Source organism: Heptranchias perlo, chromosome 13 (assembly GCF_035084215.1).
Source record: "Heptranchias perlo isolate sHepPer1 chromosome 13, sHepPer1.hap1, whole genome shotgun sequence".
In the NCBI taxonomy this organism is placed as follows: domain Eukaryota; kingdom Metazoa; phylum Chordata; class Chondrichthyes; order Hexanchiformes; family Hexanchidae; genus Heptranchias; species Heptranchias perlo.
Genome location: NC_090337.1, coordinates 28,662,095 through 28,685,290, shown reverse-complemented (window position 1 = coordinate 28,685,290; position 23,196 = coordinate 28,662,095). Strand labels below are relative to the sequence as shown.

The window sequence follows — 23,196 nt, the reverse complement described above, 5'->3', positions numbered from 1 at the left end:
CGGATGGGGGCCGCCGTAGCTGCGGTCATGACCTCCTCAGAGGACGAACAGCATCACCAGCCTTGCCATCCACCTCTGACACGTGGAGCTCCACAACACGGTACTGTGACACATCCACCTGCACAGCAGGAGGGAGGGCAACCGCAGAGAGAGATGCGTCACAGAAGGCACTACCCTCGCCACAGGGTCTACAGGCTCAGGTTCCTGGACCTCTCTGAGCAGCAGTGCACACGGAGGCTCAGAGTCACTCGACATGTAGTCGTGGACATCTGCAGCCTCCTTCATGCCGAGCTGCTCCCGGCTGGCCCGAGCACCATCTTCTTACCTGTCGCTGTCAAAGTCACCACTGCCCTCAACAACTTCTCCTCCGCATCCTTCCAGGGTGCCAACGGGGACATTGCCGTCGTCTGCACAAAAGAGCTCTGCAAATACACCTGCACCCACTCTGCAGTGACACAATGGGTGGCATCAGTTGTGGGTCTTCATCGTGATCCTCAGGAAAAGGCATTATTGCACAAACCAGACAAGATTCACAAAGACGTGGCAGTAGTGGTGACAATATAATATGTAATGTGAGTTAATCAGAAATCAAATATAAGTAAAAACTATGACAAACTCTCAAACACCCTTGTGTATCCCCTTCATGTTCATGACACCTTTGCCTTACGCTTCCTACTACACATATGTGATGCATGCCCTGTGGCTGCAGCACAGGTAATGGCAGGTTGAGTTAGGCTGACAATGAAAGAGATGCATGAGAGGGTGAGTATGAGATAGAGCCATGAGATTGTATGAGGATTGGGTTGAGTGGTAGTGGTGGGATGAGTACTGGCAAGGTGAGTAAGTGCAGGTAAGATGAGGATGAGCTTTGAGTGGGTGTGAGAAGTGACATGATAGAGTAGTGTTGGCAGCGCAGAAGGAGATGTGGGGTGAGGGCGGCGATGTGGCAGATGGAGTGTAGGGGAATGAGTAAGTGTACTCACTTCGGCTGACCTACTTAGGTTATTGAAGCGCCTCCTGCACTGTATGCAGGTGCGCGATATGTTGGTGGTGCTGGTGACCTCCTCTGCCACCTCGAGCCAGGCCTTCTTGGTGGCAGAGGCAGGCCACTTCCTCCCGCCCGCCGGGGAGAAGATCTCTGTCCTCCCCCTCCTCCTCACCCCATCCAATAAGACCTGGAGTGAGGCATCATTAAACCTGGCAGCAGCCTTTCCCCTGGGCTGCTCCATGCTGTAATTTTGCCTATTTTCTGCAGCATCAGTCAGTGGAGGACTGCCCCTTTAAATAGGGCTCCTCCAGCTAACAGCCTGTGCTGCGCCTGCGCAGTCCGCCCGCTGCGCAGCTTTCCAGCGCGAAACCCAGAAGCAAAGGTAAGTACCTTCAATCAAGCTGCGATTGCGTGTGGAGCACCCCAATTTCACTGGGCGCGTTACCCACGCGCCCAGTCGACCCCACCCCCCCGCTGCCAACCCGCCTCCCTCCTAATATCGGGCCCAATATCTCACTCCCCTCATTAGATCTGTCTGCCAAAAATTGTATCCATTACTTTCTTGAAATTTATAGCATCCTCTATTTCCACTGTGCTCCTGAAGTGGCTATTCCACATAATCTCCACCCTCAGTATGAAGAAGTTTTATCTTAATTTTAACTTAGACCTGTGAGCTTGACATCACTGATAGGTAAAATAATAGAAAGCAACTTGAAAGAGGCGATAGTAAGACTTTACGCGTCTAAGCTTGAATCCATGTCTGCTTGTCCTACAGCTAGTATTAGTTTTGAACATTGCTGTGGGGATTCCCTTTATCTATTCCCAGTAATTTTCTGAGTATTGCGGTGAGTGCACACCTGGTGGTAGGGTGAGATGAAGTAAGGTGGGAGGAGGCGCGTGTGGAGCATAAGCACCAAATGGCCTGTTTCTGTGCTGTAAATATTATGCAATCTTCACCAGTGGCACTGCTCTCTTTTGCACTGTCCAGGAAGATTGTTCAATTGCCAACACAGGAATAGGTGATCATTCACCTTGGCCTGGCTAGCTGACTGACTCCTGCTATCTATGTCCAAAGTTAGTATCAAACTATCTTCTAGCTCTGGTACAAACAACAATTCCCCTCAGTGACACAAAAAACTCTCATCCCCAACATTATCATTAGCTCAGAATAATGACTTAATTGCTTAAACTATACAAACCCTGAAATAAATGAAATCTTTTCATTTTTGAGTGTTTGCAGACAATTGAGCCTCGCAGTTATTATTCATAAATTTTCTGCCTGGTTGCCACAGTAACACTGCAAATTGTGGTTCCAATGGTGCAGAGTTAAAATTGCCACTTCCAAGACATACCTCTCTCCAACTGACGCACATAATTTGTTATGAGGAGCCATTGCTCCCTAATCCTTTCCACCTGGTTGCCATGTGGCATAAGTTATTGTGGTGCACTCTTGAGTATTCTAGACCCACTTTAGCAGGGTGAAAACTACAATTCCCGTGGTGCATCTCACCATTACACATTGAATCAGATGGGCAATCCACTTTGCCAGATTACTGCCCAGGTGGTGAAGGTGAAAATTACCCCCAATATCTCATCTAAGCTTAATGCCCTTTCGGACACAAAATAAAAGTTACCACAAGTATGTAATCAGTAGCCTGTCTCTTTTTTTAATCACTCACACACAGTCTCTCTATTTAAGTAAAAAACACACAGCCTTTCAATTTCAAAGAAAAATACTCAATATAAATTTTCTCTGAATAAAGATTTTGAAATTTGTCCTTTAGCTTTTCCTCAAATAATTTTGAAAAACCTTTGGGCAGAACCTGCTAGAATATTCCATCAGTACAACTGACTGAACAGTACTGATGCAACCTTGGAAATTAGGTACACTGCACATGTTCAGCCTGCACAACCCAAATTCAGTTCAGAGTCTGTGCCCAGGCCTTTGGAAGAGGCTGAGGTCATCAAGTAAAAAACAAAGCTATTAAAATACACAAAGGACAATTCAATGAATAAACTTAAACAAGCTATTGTGAAATATGTAATTTGTTGACTTTGTAAAATGTTGTTTAAACCCTTATTTTGGCCATTAGAACTTTCAATTACTGAGGGGGAAGAGAGTTGAAAAAATGTTCAGAAAGCATTTTGAACGATTTGTGGGAACCCAGTGGCCAACCTGCACAGAGTGATAAAAGTTTACATAGGCAAAATTAATAATAAACGTGGACATAGAAATTTATAACGGTAAAAAGTTGACACAAAAAATGTGTCAAAAACATGACAGTGGGGAGGCTAGTTGTGCAGATGTAAGATTTTTAATAGACATAGATATTAAAAATTATGTATATAATATGAAGTATTGGGCCATCATTTGCTGTTAGTGAGACTTGCCCTTGCACTTTTAGGTTTTAAAAATGTTTGCATAGCAAGTTGCTGAAAGTGCGAGCTGATAACAGCGCAGTGAGGAAATCAAGGCATTTGAGACCTGAGTTGAAGGATTGTGAAATTAACAGCGCAAGGACTGAAAAGGAAGTGTAAATTAGAGTGGGTGAATTCAATGTCAAATCAGGAACAGAAAGAAAGATTGGATTAAGGGAGAGAGAAAATAAAAGAGAAAGGAAAAGTAAAATTTTACATTTTTAAAATCTCCAACAACAATTAAAACCTGAAGGAATGGGACTCCACACTTGAAATAGTGAATTTTCAGTCCCTGAGAGGTTGATTGGCAGTAATTAACACTTAGAATGTCGTTGAAAGGGTACTTAGACTGAAATGGACAAGACTTAACTTTCTGTGGCGAGTTTAGTTCATATCTACCGTGCAAATACAGCAACTTCACGCCATTTCAATGGTGAGGCAATAGGCGAGATGCTGTTTTTGCGAAGCTAATGGCGGAGCAGGGCAACTTGGACAGCAACTTTTGGATATCCATGTTTAACCGTGCATCTGCCCCTCGCTTGAAGTTGCTGTAGCATTTGCACATAAATAACGGCGAGCACCATTAGCCTCCCTATTATTTTGACATCAAATTCTGGCCCAATGTGTAGTGGTTGTAACAGAAGAACCATGAAACTATGCATTTTGAGGAAAATTATTTACTTTCACATATTTGTAATATTAATGTCCACATAGCACTGGTGATTGAAATGACTATTATAAGTAGTCTGGACTGCACTTAACGCTGTATATTACGAAGAGAAGGTAAAACTATTTTGATTGTTTTGCATGATAAACTGCAATTAGAATTACTAATTGGAATAGCTAATACGTCATAGCAGCAAATTTCAGCACAGAAAACCTGCAGGGATCAGCTTCCACAGGAAATGAATTTTCATGTATATGATTATAGTTGTTGAACTTGGCACCTAAACTGTTCCAACCACAGGATAGCTGTGTGTTGATGCATCTTTGTCTTGCCTAATAATGAAATCCAACACTGTGAAGCTGAAGCAATGGACACTGTCCATCATTAACCCTTACCATACAGATTATAAATATGTCTGAATCAGTTGGGCTGATATATTATGAGATAAAATATCTTGGCCCTGTTGTCCTCAGACTGACTTTGACAAAAAGCTATTTTGTTGTTGTTAACTGTAGACATTCATTCAAATTCACTTTAACAGTCTGGTATAAGCAAGTGCAATTATTCAGCTGTTCATCCAAATTCCAAAACTGAGCTCTCTATTCCAAAATTGTCAGCAACTATAACATTATATTTTTTTAAAGTGTGGAGAGAGAAGAATGTAGGTGGCTCTGAACTCATGGGAGTTTGAGCATCATCTATTGAACTCAAAATCTCACACAGCAATACTTGCTGAGTGAGGTCTTATTCAGCGAGGACAGGCTAATACTTTGCAGAGCATGATTACAGTACTCCTAAATATATTTGTGGGCAACAGTAAGCAGCTGCTAAAACATGGATGTAAGGCTGCATTTATACTATAACTGTAATGTTAGCGTGCAATGATTTTGCTTTGCACCAACACTAAAGTTGCAGTGTAAACCTGGGGTCAGGGCTGATTCCAGAGCAAAATAGGGTGTGATTTAATATTGGTCTCAAGTCAGGTCAGACCCTAATTCCTGGTTTACACTGCAATTTTGAGAGTCTATGCAAAGCAAAACCACTTTGCCGTGATGCTACAATTGTAGTGCAAATTTAGCATAAATCATACAGCACAGAAGGAGGCTATTTGGCCCATCGTGCCTGTGCCGGTTTGCTGAAAGAGCTATAAATTAGTCCCATTCCCCTGCTCTTTCCTTTTTAAATAGAGATCCAATTCCCTTTTGAAAGTTACTATAAAATCTGCTTCCTCCATTCTTTCAGGCAATGCATTCCATATCATAACAACTCGCTGAGTAAAAATATTTTACCTAGAGTTACATAGAATGTTCAGCACAAAAACAGGCCATTCGGCCCAACAGGTCCATGCCGGTGTTTATGCCCATGAGCCTCCTCCCTCCCTACTTCATCTAACCCTATCAGCATATCCTTCTATTCCTTTCCCCCTCACGTGTTTATCTAACTTCTTAAATGCAGCTATGCCAGGCGCCTCAACTATTCCTTGTGGTAGCGAGTTCCAAATTCTAATCACTCTCTGGGTTTCAGCTTCTCCTGAATTCCCTAATCAATTTATTAATGACTATCTTATATTTATGGCCCCTGGTTCTATTTCTCCTCATCTCTCTCCTGGCTTTTTTGCCAACTATTTTAAATCTGTGTCATCTGGTTACCGACCCTCCTGCCGGTGGAAACATAATCAAAGTAATATTAAAGTTTCAAATTAAAATATTGATGGATTAAAATGTCAATTTGTATGCGATCTCCCAACTGCATGTCACTGTTCTAAGTATCGTACAGAAGTAATAACCCGTGGTAATATATTTCAGAAAAAGAATCCATTCATTGTCATCCAATCAAATTGCCTGAATGTCAGTATAGCTGTATAACATTGCAATCCTGGAACATGAATAAATCTTTAGGAATTGCCTATAGGGTTACCAATAATATTAAAAGGTATTAATTAGAGCTGGAAAAAGACACTGAATCTTAGGGTGAGCTACTTGCCAGTTGGAAGCTGAAAAACAAAGCACCTGTTCATCCGTTGCCAATCTTTTATTGCTTGGCTTTCTCATTTCCAACTGCATCTGATATGTTTAGAGTCTTTTGCAGCTCTTCCATAGCCTGCTGACTAGCTTGATCCCAAAAATATTATGTTTATCCTTTCTAGGGTTAATTTGAATACAAGTACTGGTTTTTGATAGTGAAAAGTTGACTGATGTAAATTGAAGTCTTACTTGCCAAGTGGACTTGGTAATAATCGGCATTTAAAGAGTTCATATATGAACATACTAATTAAGAGCAGGAGTAGGCCATTCAGCCCTTCGAGCCTGCTCTGCCATTTGATAAGATCATGGCTGATCTGATTGTGACCTCAACCCTACTTTCCCGTCTACCTACTATAACCTATGACTCCCCTGTTAATCAAGAATCTATCTAACTTAGCCTTAAAAATATTCAATGACCCTGCCTCCACCACTGTCTTGGGGAAGGGAGTTCCACAGACTCACGGCCGTCTGAGAGAAAACATTTCTCCTCATCTCCTTATTTTTAAATTGCGTCCCCTAGTTCTAGTCTCTCCCACAAGGGGAAACATCCTTTCAGCATCTACCCATCTAGTCCCCTCAGGATCTTATGTTTCATTAAGATCACCTCTCATTCTTCTAAACTCCAGTGTATACAGGCCCAACTTGTCCAACCTTTCCTCATAAGATAACCCCTCATCCCAGGAATCAGTCAAGTGAACCTTCTCTGAACCGCCTCCAAAGCAATTGTGTCCTTTCTTAAATAAGGAGACCAAAACTGCACACAGTATTCTAGATGTGGTCTCACCAATGCCCTGTATAACTGTAGCAAAACATCTCGACTTTTATATTCCATTCACCTTGCAATAAATATCAACATTCCATTTGCCTTCCTAATCACCTGATGTACCTGCGTACTAATTTTTTGTGATTCATGTACTGGGACACCCTGATCCTTCTGTGCAAACACACTTACCTACTTTGCGCACCCCCTCAAACTAACACCATCAGGATGGCGGGCGCCATGGCTGCATTCATCACTTCATCCAAGGACGAGCAACATCACCAGCCTCGCCAGGCAAGCCGTCCACCTCCGCCATGTGGAGCTCCACAACACAGTGCTGCTTCACAGGCACCTGCACAAAATAGTCGTGAAACTACACATACACCCACTGTAGGGTGACCCAATGGGTGGCATCAAGTGTGGGTGTTCATGGTGAACCTCATGAAAGGGACTTATTGCACAAGCCAGTCAAGAATGGGCAAGACGTGGCAGTAGTGGTGATGATAATAATAAGATTTATTGTGAACGGAAAACAAAACAAATATAAATAAAAAACATGACAAAGCGTCGAACACCCTTGTGCATCCCCTTTGTGCTCACAAAACCTTTGGCTGAAGCTTCCCACTACTCCTACGTGGTGCTTTTCCTGTGGCTGCAGCAGAGGTAGTGGCAGGTTGCTCTTGTTCATGCCCTGACCGATTAAATGCTTTGGGCCGACGCCCTCTGGGTTTCGGTGCCCATGAGGGCCCCTCCAAAAACTGCTCCTCCTGCACCTGTGCAGGGGCAGACTCGGCCACCTGGAGAGGAGGCAGCATTGTGGGTACTGGTTGAGAGGGAGGCAAAGGGTGAGACGTGGAAGCGCTTTGAGTGGCGCCTCACTTCCATGTCCCCTTTCGCCATCATCCCTCTCCTGGGCAAGGCCCACATCACTCCTACCACTCTGCTGGTCAACAGTTTGGAGGACATGTGTGAAGCCTTGTAAGGCCAGTGCTCTCAGGTCCCTGTGACAGTATCTGAGATTCCCTCCTGTACCTGTGCCACCATTCCACTCATGCAGGAGTTGGACTCCTCCACCCTCTGCGTGATTATGGAGAGTGCGTGTGGCACCTGTTCCAGCACCTTGCAAATATGCTGCTGCCCCTCGATCATTCTCCTCTTAAAGGATGGCCCCCAGGGTTCAGCATCTGTGTCCAGCTGAGCAAAGCCTGGAGAAGAATGCTTCCACCGACACAGACTCTCCACAGCTGCCCCTGCCACCACTGTCTGCTTGTGCTCACTTGTGTGTGGTGACTCACCATATGCACCTCAACTAAATGACGACAGGGACCCACCGAGGTTTGTGTATCTGCGCTGGTGGATGGCTCGCTCAGATGTGACTGTGCCCCCTCAGAGGCCGACAGGTCCTCTGAGGAACCGTCACGGCAGTCACTGAAGTCCCTGTAAGAGAACAGAAGGCAATATTAAGCATGATGACAGATGTTGAGGTGCTGTAGATGGCAAGGCATATTAACATCATTTGCTATTGTGAATGCTGAATGTTAAAGTTCTGTCACCAGCCGTTTGTCGGGTGCCAGTCTCTGCGTCCCCCACGGACAGGCACTCAAGGGTGCGGCTCAATTCGAGAGCCTCCTGCTCCGCGTCAGTGAGGACCACCAGATGTTGCGGCCCCCCTCCGGTCTTCATCCTCTCCCGTGCATCCTGGGCTGTCTTCTCCTATAAGGGGAGAAAGTAGAGAGGCGTGAGTAAGTGATGGTGACGTGGCCAACTGCTGAATGCATTGGTTTGGGTGAGGCTGACCGTGAAAGAGATGCATCAGAGGGTGAGTATGAGACACAGCCATGAGATTGTACGAGGATTGGGTTGTGTGGTAGTGGTGGGATGAGTACTGGCGAGGTGAGTAAGTGCAGGTAAGATGAGGATGAGGTTTGAGTGGGTGTGAGGAGTGATGTGATGGAGTAGTGTTGGCAGTGCAGAAGGAGTTGTGGGGTGGGAGCGGTGATGTGGAAGATGGAGTGTACTCGCTTTGGCTGACCTAGTTAGGTCATTGAAGCGCTTCCTGCTCTGTATCCAGGTGCAGGAGATGTTGCTGCTGCTGGTGACCTCCTCTGCCACCTCGAGCCAGGCCTTGGTGGCAGAGGGAGGCCACTTCCTCCCATTGGCTGGATAGAATATATCCCTCATCCTCCTCACCCCATCCAGTAACACCTGGAGTGAGGCATCACTAAACCTGGGAGCAGCCTTTCTCCTGGGCTGCTCCATGCTGCTGTTTTGGTTCTTTGATCCAGGAGCAACATTGGAGGACTGCCCCTTTAAATAGGGCTCCTCCAGCTAACAGCCTGTGATGCAGGTGCACAGTCCGCCCACTGCACAGGTTTCTAACTCGGAAGCCAAGGTAAGTGGCTTCAATTTACTTGCGATCGTGTGGGGAACCCACCGATTTTACTGGGCGGGTTACCCACCGCCGCTGCCAACCTGCCTCCCTGGTAATATCGGGCCCTTATGTCCTCTTCACAACTTACTTTCCTACCTACCTTTGTGTCATCAGCAAATTTAGCAACCATACATTTGGCCCCTTCATCCAAGTCATTGATATAAATTGTAAATAGTTGAGGCCCAAGCACTGATCCCTGTGGCACTCCACTCGTTACATCTTGCCAACCTGAAAATGACCCATTTATGCCTACTCTCTGTTTCCTGTTAGCTAACCAATCCTTTACCCATGCTAATATGTTACCCCCCACACCATGAGCTTTAATTTTGTGTAGTAACCATTCACATCCCAAATCGGTTCCTATCATTTATTTGTCTGTACTTGTATGGACAAACTTGGTGAGTAATAAATGTTTTCCTTTTCATTGACTAACTTACTGAGTTACTGATTTGTTTATAAAGAAAGATTATTAAAATGGTTGGTAAGTATTAGTAGTAAAAGTGGTAAGAAAGTAACTGTGGGCATGGTTGATGCAGTAGGTTTTGAAGCTGAGGAGAGAGGTAGGAAAATGGAGTGGCTTAGAGAGAGAGTTCCAGAGTGTAGGGCCAAGATAGCTGAAATCTCTACCACAGAAGATGGAGTGAGGGGGAGGGGAGTAATGCAAAGGAAGCTAGAGTTGAAGAGCCGAGAACATGCACTGGCACATAAGGTTGGAAGAGGTTACAAAGGTACATCAAAATTTATTTTTATTGGTAGTCTATATTAGCCCACCAAAACCTGAGTATTAAAATCTTAACCAGTAAATGAAGGGTGCAGAATCAGAACTCTGCATGGCTGATACAGCTGGCACGGATGTGTTTACAGAAAGTATCGTAGCAAATTATCTGGCTCAGATTTAATAGCTTCATGCTTTCAAGGCCTCATTCACATAATTAAATGAAATATAAATTGGAAAAGCTGACAGTTGATTGAACATTTAAGCTAACTAATTCAGTTTTTCAATAAATTAGCAACAGTTTGATCTGATTTTAAAGCCAAGGAATTGTTTTTGTCATTGTCACGTAACTCCATTCCAAGATTTTAGAGTAGAAGCTTTGTAATATTGAGTCCTTGAATGGGGATTTTAGATTAGAAGTTGGGGATTCAATGCTGAAAAAGGGTCCAAACCAATTCTTTAATGCTTTAACTAGATCAAACTTCCTTATTTTTCAGTACAGTTTGTGTTTGCAGATAGCTCAGCATGTTCCAGTTAAGAATTATAGGGTTCAGATGCTGCTTTAATTCCCTGAAGCCGGAGTCTGAATCCATCTTATTATAAAAGTCTCCTTTACTAACTATGAGGGTCCTACGTGAAATCAATTTGGATAGTCTTAAGCCAGTTTCCAATCGGCGTGAAAGGGCACAATCTCGACTCCTGTGATGTTGAGGGAGCACCCCATCTCCTCCTAGCTCCACAGGTTGGTGTTTCTTTTTTAAAAAAAAGCTAAATTTTAAGTACTTGCCTTTGTTTGGCGACTGTGGGGGCCACTGAAGAATCCCAACGCTTGTCCCGCTCATCGGTGGCTAATTTCTCAACTGGTCCTTCAACAGGTGTTAGGCCCCTAATTTGCATATTCAAGGGGCCGAACGCCTGTTTAGGTGTCCGCCCGAGCACCTTAAAAAAAAAAGGGCCCCACTAGTTTGGTAGAGGGACCAATGCTTGCGCAGGTTGGGTCCCACTGCTGAATTGATATGCTTTGCACCCTTTAGCAGAACACAATTTTTGATGCGAGGTCTTCGACTTGAAACATTACCTCTGTTTCTCTCCCCACAGATGCTGTTTGACACGTTGAGTGTTTCCAGCATTTTCTGTTTTTATTTCAGATTTCCAACATCTGCAGTATTTTGCTGATGCTTTGCACCCATTTTGCACCCGAAAATCAGGCGCAATGCATACCTATTTCTACCCCATTATGTTTTGCTGTTAAGTTTTCAATATTTGGGAATCTACAAGAAATTAGTGTCCACTGGACAGCCAGTCAGTAATATTCATTAGTCAACAGATTATGCATTTGTGTTCTGAGTCTGATGAAACCCTTTTTCCAAAGAAATTTCTTTGAATGTGAAAGCAACACCAGGAACTATTCCCCCCTCCCCCGTCATAGCACTCCAGAATGATCTGCTGTGCAGACTCAGTTTTCCACTATCCATCATAATAATACTGCTTTGACGTCATAAAGTACTCCGTCATTGCAGCTATAAATGTCCTTTTTTTCTAAATAACCACTAGTCAGCTAATCAGACTTAGGCATGTCATGATGATAAAAATATTTTAAAAAGGCAGATCCTGGTTACCTAATTAGGACTATAATGCAACTCTATACTAGAACAGAGAAGTTTGTCTCATAAATACATTATGCTGCTGCCTTAGATTTAATTAGTTTGCTCCATTCCTGACTGAACATGCTGAAGGCTGCAATGTTGTCATATTACCGAGAATTTGTAGAAAGACGCTTTTTTCTTTGCCATGGTAGAAGGAATACACGGATTGACTGTGTGGAATACTAGTAACATAGGCAGTGGATACTGGATTTTCTACAGAAAGGGCAAGGGAAAATTAGGAGTTATTTTTTAAATTAGTCTGTGCTAGAGACGAGCATCCGCATTAGTTTTTACTTCAAAGTTTGGATTGTTTTCAGTCCACAAGAGTTTGTTCATTTCTCTGATTAGTTCAACTGTATGTAGTTTAAAAATTTTGTAGTTGGTGGATCTAGGGACAGAGATCCAATATCATGATGGAGGCTGAGCATTCTCTTTACTGAGAATTATATGGTCTCTGATCTGGTTGCAGGCAGTATTAGGGAATATTTTGCTGACAACTTGAATCAGTGCAGTTATTCTACTCCAGCTACTGGAGATTTTCTCCCTGATTCCCATTGACTTCAATTTTACTAGGGCTCCTTGGTGCCACACTCGGTCAAATGCTGCCTTGATGTTGAGGGCAATCACTCTCACCTCACCTCTGGAATTCAGCTCTTTTGTCCATGTTTGGACCAAGGCTGTAATGAGGTTTGGAGCCGAGTGGTCCTGGCGGAACCCAAACTGAGCATTGGTGAGCAGGTTATTGGTGAGTAAGTGCCGCTTGACAGCACTGTCGATGACACCTTCCATCACTTTGCTGAGGATTGAAAGTAGATTGATGGGGCCGTACTTGGCCAGATTGGATTTGTCCTGCTTTTTGTGGACAGAACATACCTGGGCAATTTTCCACATTGGCTGGTACATGCTAGTGTTATAGCTGTACTGGAACAGCTTGGCTAGAGGTTCGGCTAGTTCTGAAGCACAAGTCTCCAGCACTACAGCTGGGATGTTGTCTGGGCCCATAGCCTTTGCTGTATCTAGTGCACTCAGCCATTTCTTGATATCACGTGGAGTGAATCGAATTGGCTGAAGACCGGCTTCTGTGATGGTGGGGCTCTTGGGAGGAGGCCAAGATGGATCATCCACTCGGCACTTCTGGCTGAAGATGGCCTTGTCTTTTGCACTCACGTGCTGGGCTCCGCCATCATTGAGGATGGGGATGTTCACGGAGCCTCATCCTCCCGTTAGTTGTTTAATTGTGCACCACCATTCACGACTGGATGTGGCAGGACTGCAGAGCTTTAATCTGATCCGTTGGTTGTGGAATCGCTTGGCTCTGTCTATAGCATGCTGCTTCTACTCTTTAGCATGTATGTAGTCCTGTGTTGTAGCTTCACCAGATTGGCACCTCATTTTTAGGTATGCCTGGTGCTGCTCCTGGCATGCTTTTCTACACCCCTCATTAAACCAAAGTTGATCCCCTGGCTTGTTGGTAATGGTAAAGTGAGGGATATGTCAGGCCATGAGGTTACAGATTATGGTGGAATAAAATTCTGCTGCTGATGGCCCACAGCACCTCAAAAGAGCCCAGTTTTGAGCTGCTAGATCTGTTCTGAATCTACCCCATTTAGCACGGTGGTAGTGCCACACACCACGATGGATGGTGTCTTCAGTGTGAAGACGGGACTTCGTCTCCACAAGGACTCTGTGGTGGTCACTCCTACCAATACTGTCATGGACAGATGCGTCTGCGACAGGTAGATTGGTGAGGACGAGGTCAAGTAGTTTGTCCCTTGTGTTGGTTCTCTCACCACTTGCCGCAGGCCCACTCTGGCAGCTATATCCTTCAGGACTCGGCCAGCTCGGTCAGTAGTGGTGCTACTGAGCCACTCTTGATGGGCATTGAAGTCCCCCACCCAGAGAACATTCTGTGCCCTTGCTACCCTCAATGTTTCCTCCAAGTGGTGCTCAACATGGAGAAGTACTGATTCATCAGCTGAGGGAGGGGTGGTAGGTGGTAATCAGCAGGAGGTTTCCTTGCCCTGTTTGACCTGATGCCATGAAACTTCATGGGGTCCTGAGTTAATGTTCAGTTATCCCAGGGCCACTCCCTCCTGACTGTATACCACTGTACTGCCACCTCTGGTGGGTCTGCCCTGCCGGTTGGACAGGACATACCCAGGAATGGTGATGGAGGAGTCTGGGATGTTGGCTGAAAGGTGTGATTCTGTGAGTATGGCTATGTCAGGCTGTTGCTTGACTAGACTGTGGGACAGCTCTCCCAATTTTGGCACAAGTGCCCTCATGTTAGTGAGGAGAACTTTGCAGGGTCGACTGGGCCCAACCATCTTCAGCTGCTACGTCAATGACCTTCCCTCCATCATAAGGTCAGAAGTGGGGATGTTCGCTGATGATTACACAGTATTCAGTTCCATTTATAACCCCTCAGATAATGAAGCAGTCTGTGCCCGCATTCAGCAAGAACTGGACAACATCCAGGCTTAGGCTGATAAGTGGCAAGTAACATTCGCGCCAGACAAGTGCCAGGCAATGACTATCACCAATAAGAGAGAATCTAACCACCTCCCCTTGACATTCAACGGTATTACCATTGCCGAATCCCCCACCATCAACATCTTGGGGGTCACCATTGACCAGAAACTTAGCAGGACCAGTACATAAATACTGTAGCTACAAGAGCATGTCAGAGGCTGGGTATTCTGCAGCGAGTGACGCACCTCCTGACTCCCCAAAGCCTTTCCACCATCTACAAGGCACAAGTCAGGAGTGTGATGGAATACTCTCCACTTGCCTGGATGAGTGCAGCTCCAACAACACTCAAGAAGCTGAATACCACCCAGGACAAAGCAGCCCACTTGATTGGCACCCCATCCACCACCTTAAACATTCACTCCCTCCACCATCAGCGCACTGTGGCTGCAGTGTGTACCATCCACAGGATGCACTGCAGCAACTCGCCAAGGCTTCTTCGACAGCACCTCCCAGACCCGCGACCTTTACCACCTAAATGGACAAGGTGAACATGCAGGTGCATGGGAAAACCACCACCTGCATGTTCCCCTCCAAGTCACACACCATTCTGACTTGGAAATATATCGCCGTTCCTTCATCGTCGCTGGGTCAAAATCCTGGAACTCCCTACATAACAGCACTGTGGGAGAACCTTCACCACACAGACTGCAGCGGTAGAAGAAGGCGGTTCACCACCACCTTCTCAAGGGCAATTAGGGATGGGCAATAAATACTGGCCTTGCCAGCGATGCCCACATTCCATGAATGAATTTTTAAAAAGCATTGCTTTACAGAGGTAGATCCCAGTAGAAGAGTTTGTGAATGTTAATCTAACAAGTTGACAGCATATGCCTTGTGGCATTTGACATTATTTAACTAGTGGGGAAAAAAACCACTATGATATAACCACAGCAATATTGAGGTGACCACTGCATGCATACTCTACCTTTCTTTTCCATTTCGGAACTAGGCATTCATGGTGGGTAAAACTAAATGTAAATCAGAAATCATCTAAAATCCAATTACTTTATATTTATCTGAAACAGCTGAATTTGAGCGATTTAGGATTGGTAATTTTGGTTTGGACTTATCTCTAGTGGGTAGTTTGTAAGAATATTTTCCGGATAAATGCATTGCAGTGTAACATTTCTGCTTCAGCCCTTCGATTTTTTTTTCTTCTTAGCCTGAGGGGCTTAAAGGTTGTTAATTTTCAGGAACCCAAAATGCACTTTAGCTTCACTCTCATTTGTTCTCTACAAGGACAATTGAGTCAGATGCCTCAGAACCCGTGAGAAACCATTACATTCCTGCTTAGACAGCTAATTTTGCTCTACGAAATTTTCCCCCTTTTGACATCAATGTTGTTTTCGCCAAAGACGCATTTGTGATCCAAGTCGCCGCAGGAGCAGCATGTCTTGCATTTTAAACATTTCTGCTGGAGTGAGATATTATTGAATTTGGATTTGATCCCCCCCGTCACAACTGCCAACAACATTGAAAAATCAATTTGCCATGAGCCTATTCCATTGCATAGTCTCTTCCTGACTATTTTGAAGCAGTGTACTTGCTCTATAGCACGTGTTATTGTTATTTGCATTTTATTGAATTTTATGTGACCAGAGTTTAAACATTAGCTGTGTTATTTATAATCTTTGCACAGGGGACCAATTGAGGTGCATCCATATATAAAAATAATTTTCAACATCTGCTGCAGTGTTGTTTTTCTTGCATATGTTAGAATTTCTGCAGACCTGAGGTCGTTTAATATCTTTTTTACACCCCTGATCAGTGTAGTTTGCAGTGTAGAGCATTAAAAATCAATTATTAATTAGGTCAAAAGCCATTCTTCTTTATTTAATTTCCTGAAGAGTTAATTATGGTATTGTACGTTACAGGAATCCATTGTGGTACAAAAATAGTGCATACAGTTTCTAATTGAATTTTTAAATGCTAAAACATTTTGTAAATCTGTGGAGTGATTGGTGTCAAATATTATCCCAAATGTTATAGCAGTAATTCTATTTGTGAGCAAATTATTTTCAACCTAATTAATAACAGAGTTATTAAATTTGTCTTTATAACCTATCAATCTCTCTCTCACACACACACACACACACACACACTTTTATTTATATATATATATATATCCGGAAGGTAATACAAAGAGCCCTGCAAGGAGATTAGCAGCACAATCTTTAGTTCATTACTCAAAACATTTTTTTTTGCGGCTGCCAGTAAGTGTTCAGCCAGTTTTCCCCAACAGGGCCACAATGGTTTCCCCAAGGATAACCCTCCATATCTGTACTTTTTAAGAAGAGGCGGGCTAACAAAAGGATGCAAGGCAGGTCAGGCTGGACCAGATGTGCTCTGCACCCACTCTCATTTACAGACTGAAGTGCACTACCTGCAACTGTTAGAAAAGCTGCCACTCACAAGGGAGGATGTGAATGAGTTGTGCCATGTGATGTAAAGTGACTTGAGATCAAACTCGTCTACAGGAACAGCACTGCTAATGGCTGTAAAGGTCACAACAGCTGCTCATGGACTTAACGCTGGTTTTGGGATCTCAATGCCAAATTCGGCAAAATCAGCTCTGCTCAGTTTTTCTGGTTCTACAGTGGCCTAACCAGTGGTGCTTAAAGGGACTGCAGGAGGCTACCAAAGCACAAGTAAATTTTCATTTATCAATTTACCTTAATGTGGAGACAGGAGAAGGAGTGCTCCTCCTGCCTACAATACTGCAGGTCGCTGCCAACCCGCGCTGCCAACAGCTGCATCGTGACTCCATCAATGCATTGACATCAAGATCCTCATCATTACTTAAAATCCTTTCCACAAGCTCGCTCCGCTCTACCCTTGCAATTTCATCCAGGCGTACATCCCAGCTCACGTCACCTGCTCTTTTCAAACTAGTCTACTGTGTATCAGCTCCACTATCAGAAACCTTCAGCCTTCATGACTTTACATTCTGGAACTCTCTTCCAAAACCTTTTCACTCTAATTAGTGGAAATAGGCAGACCTGCTATCTGAGGGATGTGATGATTAATGAAATATATATAAGATTATTTATAATTAACAGAAAAATAAATCCATCCATCGTCCAGTCAATTGGTCCTGGGTTGGTATTGTTGAGACCTTTTATAGAAATCTGCTAACATCACTAGGACGGCAAAACAAGTACTGAAATTGAGTTTACTATTTTGTTTAAACATCAAATTAAATTCTATATTTTCAGCAATTAAAGAGGAAACAATGTGAAAATGTTCGTGTCTCTACAGTAACATATTGTGTTGTGAGAAAGGATGCAGTTCTGATGCTCACCGCTTAGTGTAACAGGTTTTCTGCAGGAATACAGAAATTGTTTACTTTGACTCCAGGATTGATGATAAACTCATCACTATGATGACCCACTTCTGTTACCCTTGTCAACTATTTCGAGCTGGCTAAGCTCCGTCCCCATTACAACAGGTTATTCATGGTTAACAAATCTGAAATTGCACACATGATAAATGTGCATCATTTCTCCTATTCATGCATATGGATGTAAAAATATTTAATTTACACTGATCAGTCCACAATATTTTTATTATATGATTCTCTACTCTTGTTTATTGTGGCTTGATTAATTAAAATTAAATCATAAATGTATCATTAATGCACGTATATATACCCTTAATACCTCTGAGCTGCTGTTTGTATTACCACTTTTGTATCGATGTAAAGTGCTTCCAGATGCACATTGCCACAAAAGTGGCAGAATGAGCTAGAAATGGGAAGCTGATGTGACTTCCAAGTACACTGAAGCCAAGAGTTGTGAGACCACCTCTAGTAGGTAGTTTCAAACTGCTTGGGATTTGCATCCGTTGTAGTGTAACATCTGTTTGGTGCAAAGTCGCATTGTAAAAGTGCCCAGGTAGTTCATTAGATCTTCTGGGAACACTTATCCTTAGTGTGGGACTTTTGTAGTGAAACATGCACATGCAGATCTCTTTTGTCACTAAGCTCAGAGTGATCTATAATGAGGTTCAGTTGGAAAATTACTCAAGTCTACCAGCTGTGGATCGCCCTATACACATACCAGTCTCTGGCCATTATCTGTAACGTAACATCAGCCTTGAATACTGGCGTATTTAAAGATTCAATATTTCCATATTTTCCATCTTTCTTCCTGTTAACGCATAATTCCTTTGCAAATTTTTTTATACTGATATCTGAATACCTTGCATTTTTCATCAGCGACAGCAAGTATATATACTCTTTTCACAATGTGCTGGATGTGTAAGCTGTCAAACTATGATGAATCTGCATCTACTGCCATTTTAAATGCACTATTTAGTTCCATTTTCAAAAGGTACTCCTGGAAAAACAGCACATGCTATTTTGACTAATCAGTGACTGGGTTTTTTTTTACTTGCCGATTCTATGCACTGTATTACTTTAATACAGTGTAAGGAACCCGCAAGTCAAAAGAAATATTTGTTTTAGGCTTGGCTTTAACCACTGCCATACACGTCATGAAAGACTGAATTTAAAAACATACCTGTGAAATCAATATTAGAGTTTGTACATTGTTCCTTAGTTCCTCAATGATTTGTCCAAACAGTGGTTCATTTTTACGGAAATACCTTTTGTAAGTGGAAATAAATAGTGCAATTATAGTAGCAATCAGTGAATGCTCGCTGTATTTTGATGGTCTTTGTAGCAATCTTTTGAATACGACCTTCTGTCAAAATAGATATCATCAAAGCTTCAGTGCATGATCATGCATTAGGAAATTATTCACCCTTCTTAAAATGATCTAATGCTTTAACATATGTTGATGTATGCACTATCCACAAATTGAAGGCAACACATTGTTGTCAAATGATCTCCTGCAAAAAACCTTAAACGTGAACAATCTACAGATCTCTCTAAGCTTTATTTTCAAATCTGCCGATTGCTAATGGCAGGAGATGCCCTCTATCTCTCTCTATTTATAGAAGTGCAATATACAGCTTAACCAGTCAGACATTGAATATTTAATATTGAAATAGCGTCACACTGATGCATTTGGCATGATCAGCAACTACTTAGGTCAGTCAGAATTGTGCGATCAGCCAAGAGACTATTTTTGTTACCTAATTAATTGTAAGTTATTGGAACATACCCTTTGCCCCTTGTGAAAAAAAAACAGTCCTAACTTCCTCCATTTTCGGGTGAAAGAATTGTGTTGAAAATCACTGCCCTCCCTTGGTTCAGTCACACTTTTCATTTATTTATGTTTTAGGTGGAGGGGGAAAGAGGGAGAGGGAGCACTTGCACCAAGTTTATGACAGCATGGCAAAAGTTGTTAGTTTATGCCGTTTCAGAAGTTTTGCAATTACAACTGAATGGAGACTATTTGTACTAGAATTCTCCCTCTTTGTGTTGCTAACCAATAGGTCGATCTGAGCAAAGACCAGGGCCTTGAATTTCTGCAGGATGTCCCGATTCCCCACCAAAGTTATGATGGGAGATCAGAACAACCCCTGTAGAAATTTGGGGCAACGTATTTTCTTGTGGGGAAAACTCAGAGAGGGAGTCAACCTGCTCACCTCCTAGTGGCTGACTTAAGCAGTACTAGCAAAGACCAGGGAGTTATAACCGGGGAACAATGAATTGATGGTAATGGAGAAAATAATATTTAGAATGGGTATGAGGAGAAGAGATGCACAAATACATTTTGTTAGTCCCCACGTTCCTCCAACACTGAATATAAAATATCCTTTTCTTTTATTCCTCCAATGGCTCACCACACTCTGGGGGTGATTTTAAACTCCAAGAACGGGTGGGTTGGGGGCGGATGGGAGTTGAAAATAATTGTTTTTTTGGGTCGCAACCGCAAAATTTTCGGACTTTGCATTCCCAGTGGGAAGCTTGTACTTTTACGTACCGACGTTAAACCTGGAAATAAAGCCGGGCTGCGGTCGCGGCCCAAAAAGCAACTATTTTCAACTCCCACCCCAACCCACCCGTTCTTGGGGTTTAAAATCATCCCCTCTATCTCTACAACCTCCTCCAGCCCTATATCCCCTCCCTGAACACTCTGTTCCTTTAACTCCAGCCTCCATTCCCTCTCCCTTTACCTCACCATCCAATTGCTTGGATCCTACCTTCAGGCATTCTCTGTGTAAACCTCTCTCTCCCTCCTCTGAAAACCCTTCCAAACTGATCTCTTCGACCAAGCTTTCAGTCACCCCACTTAGTTTCTCCTTTCCTGGCACAGCACCTTTTTTCCATATGCTTATTCTGTGACGTGCCTTGGGACATAATTTATTTTGAAGGCACTATATAAATGTATCATGTTGTTGCATCAATTAATCTTTTGAAAATATAAAAAAAGCGAGGAAGCGATGTATCTAGAAAATGCTACGAAAAGAAAACTTTTAATGTTTCAACAGATTTTATAGTTGGGTTATTTGCCTTCTCAATGCATCAGCTTCATTTTACTTGTTCACAGCTAGCTCATAGGACTGGTCATAAGTGGAGATGCAATTTTGAGACATTTGCTATAAATCATGAGGGAGAACATTACACCACAGATACATGTCATAACAATTTAATGTTAAGTGACTTCAATTAACTTTTTGATGCAATACCAGTGCTAGAATTAAATATGTACAGAGAAGATTTAATGGATTCAGTGGGGTTCCACTGGATTTGTTCCAGCTTGTCTGTTTCTAAAGGCATTATCCATTTAAAATGCATTCATTAATAATTAAGTGTTTATTATCCAAAAGACAGTGAGATTTTTAAAACACTGGGTCTTAATAAAATGTTAAGCTACGGTAACTACTGTGTTATACGATACGGTAATGAGTATAAGTTGTTCAAATCATTTCAGCTGTAATTATAGAAACAAATAATTTAACGTCAATTTTAGTAAACACGATGCTGCATCTGGTGCTCTGAAAGGTTGTTCTTGATGGTAAAACAAAGAGAAGGCATATTACTTCTAACTTTTGTAATAATTAAGGCACCCTCATCTCTCTACATAGCATAATTTTTTTATTTCTACTTTCGAATTGCACTAACACAACCTAATCCAGTCGACCTCATCTTCCAATACCCTGTCTCCAGGTTTTGCCTATCACGTGCTGCCTGAGAAAGGGAAATGTGCTGAACATGGATCTAAATGATAGGGCAAGCTAGACTGGCTCAGTCACCTTTTCTTCTTCCTGTCTTCTAGTGTTGTGGTTTTTGGATCACACTTCACTCCTGGAGCTACCCTAATAGCTTTTGCTGGCCTGCTGGTGGATACTGCCTTTTCTCCTGTTGCTTGCTGACTTTTTTCCTGGCTTGTTCTTTTCATGCATGCAAGTGCCTGTCTTAAGATTTTTCTTTTTTTTAAAATCACTCAACAACAACAACAACAACTTGTGTTTATATAGCACCTTTAATGTAGAAAATTGTACCAAGGTGCTTCACAGAGGCATAATCAAAAACGAAAATACCTTTTTCACCTTAGCTCTTCATTCTTGTTTCACTTTATGACGATCCCTGATGTGAACAGAGCCAGTTGTAACCATAGATGCTGATGATGCTAACCTCGAGCACATTTTAAATAAGAACCCACCAACATTAGCAGCTTCCCACAATACAGGGCAACGCAAAAATCTTAAACTTTTGAGTAAAAAGCAACTAATAGAATCTACTCTTGATAATTCATTTTTGCGGTAAAAATTTTGAATTATCCAAAACTTGAAATTAAGCAATGTAAATAACATGGCAAAGTGGAAACTTAGTGCCGAGAAAATTGATTTATCAGATTTTTGAATTGGGTAACATCGGCCGAGAAATTGCTTAAAAAAGAACGGTGAGCTCAACAGCGTTGTTAGTGGCAAAATCGAGGAGCAAGTTCCAGCGTTCACACATGCGCAGTGGAACGCAGAAATCCGGAACTCGTTCCTCCTGGTTCATCGTCAATATGACAGCTTTGAATTAAAGGGATATCGCCGGCAATCAGTGAAATCATTAAACCAGCGCCAACTTGCTCATCAAACAAAATATAAACAAAATAAATATTGGAGTAGTGATGAATTACAGAAATAAGGTACTTGTGTCAAGGCTGACAAAACCTGTTGGTATGTGTTGAGACCTGGCTTGTTCCATTTTTGTACTTTTGTCTTGTTGAGGACGATGTAGAAACCGATAACATGGTTCTGTTACGGTACCACAAAAAGCAGAACTGCTCTTCAGGATAGTGGTTTGGGATGGCCCAAAAATATCGAATATTTAATGAAGCACATGTAATGTCATCAGCTCCACTCCCACTTCTAGATGCTTGAATTATGTGTTATTAAATTAATTTATAAAGTAACAGCTTGGTTTATCATGTTATTAAAGAGCACTAGTCCTACATTTTTTTTGGCCCAAATACAATTTAACAGCATTGCCAAACAATATATCAATTCAGAGTTTCTGCCTCACCAACACAGGCTTGTTGCTTGACAGAAATGTTATCAATAAGACCTTATAGCAGATTTTCATTCTATATTGCATTTGAATCTTGTATTTATTTTCAAAAATACAGAAGCATGCAAGCAGATTCTACTGAAATTTTCAATTATGAACAGAAAGACAGCAATATAAAGCTTTCATTACTTTGTGTAACTATCCACCTAAATTATATGGTCACAGTTAAAATGAGAGCTTTGTTTTCATCTCAGTCTTCTGGTTTTATCTACCTGATGATGGATCAACAGATTAGGAGCCTGTTATTTAATCTGATAAATATGTCTGTGAATTTCCTATTATACGTCTGACCACAGTGACATTCGATTTATTTATTGGCTTATTTAATGTTACTTGTATTGTTTGCCTTTAAGCTCTTTTTTCATTTTTTAAATGTAATGAAACCATTTCTTTCTTTCAGTTCTGGATGTCTGCGCTGGCCACAACTATTCCTGTACCATGTGGGGCCTTCATGCCAGTCTTTGTTATTGGTGAGCTGATGAGTGTCTATTCTCTCTGATGGATTGGATTCTTTAGAAAGATTTTTTAACTATGTAAAGTGC

At 42.4% G+C, this 23,196-nt stretch overlaps 1 protein-coding gene across 1 annotated transcript in view; it reads left to right on the top strand.

The window, feature by feature from the left end:
* LOC137331445 (chloride channel protein 2-like) overlaps nucleotides 1-23,196 on the top strand; it is a 412,704-nt gene that overhangs the window by 282,721 nt on the left and 106,787 nt on the right. The window contains exon 13 of the mRNA XM_067995242.1: nucleotides 23,055-23,124. Within this exon, the coding sequence (XP_067851343.1) occupies nucleotides 23,055-23,124 (70 nt within the window). The remainder of the gene's footprint in view (nucleotides 1-23,054; nucleotides 23,125-23,196) is intronic.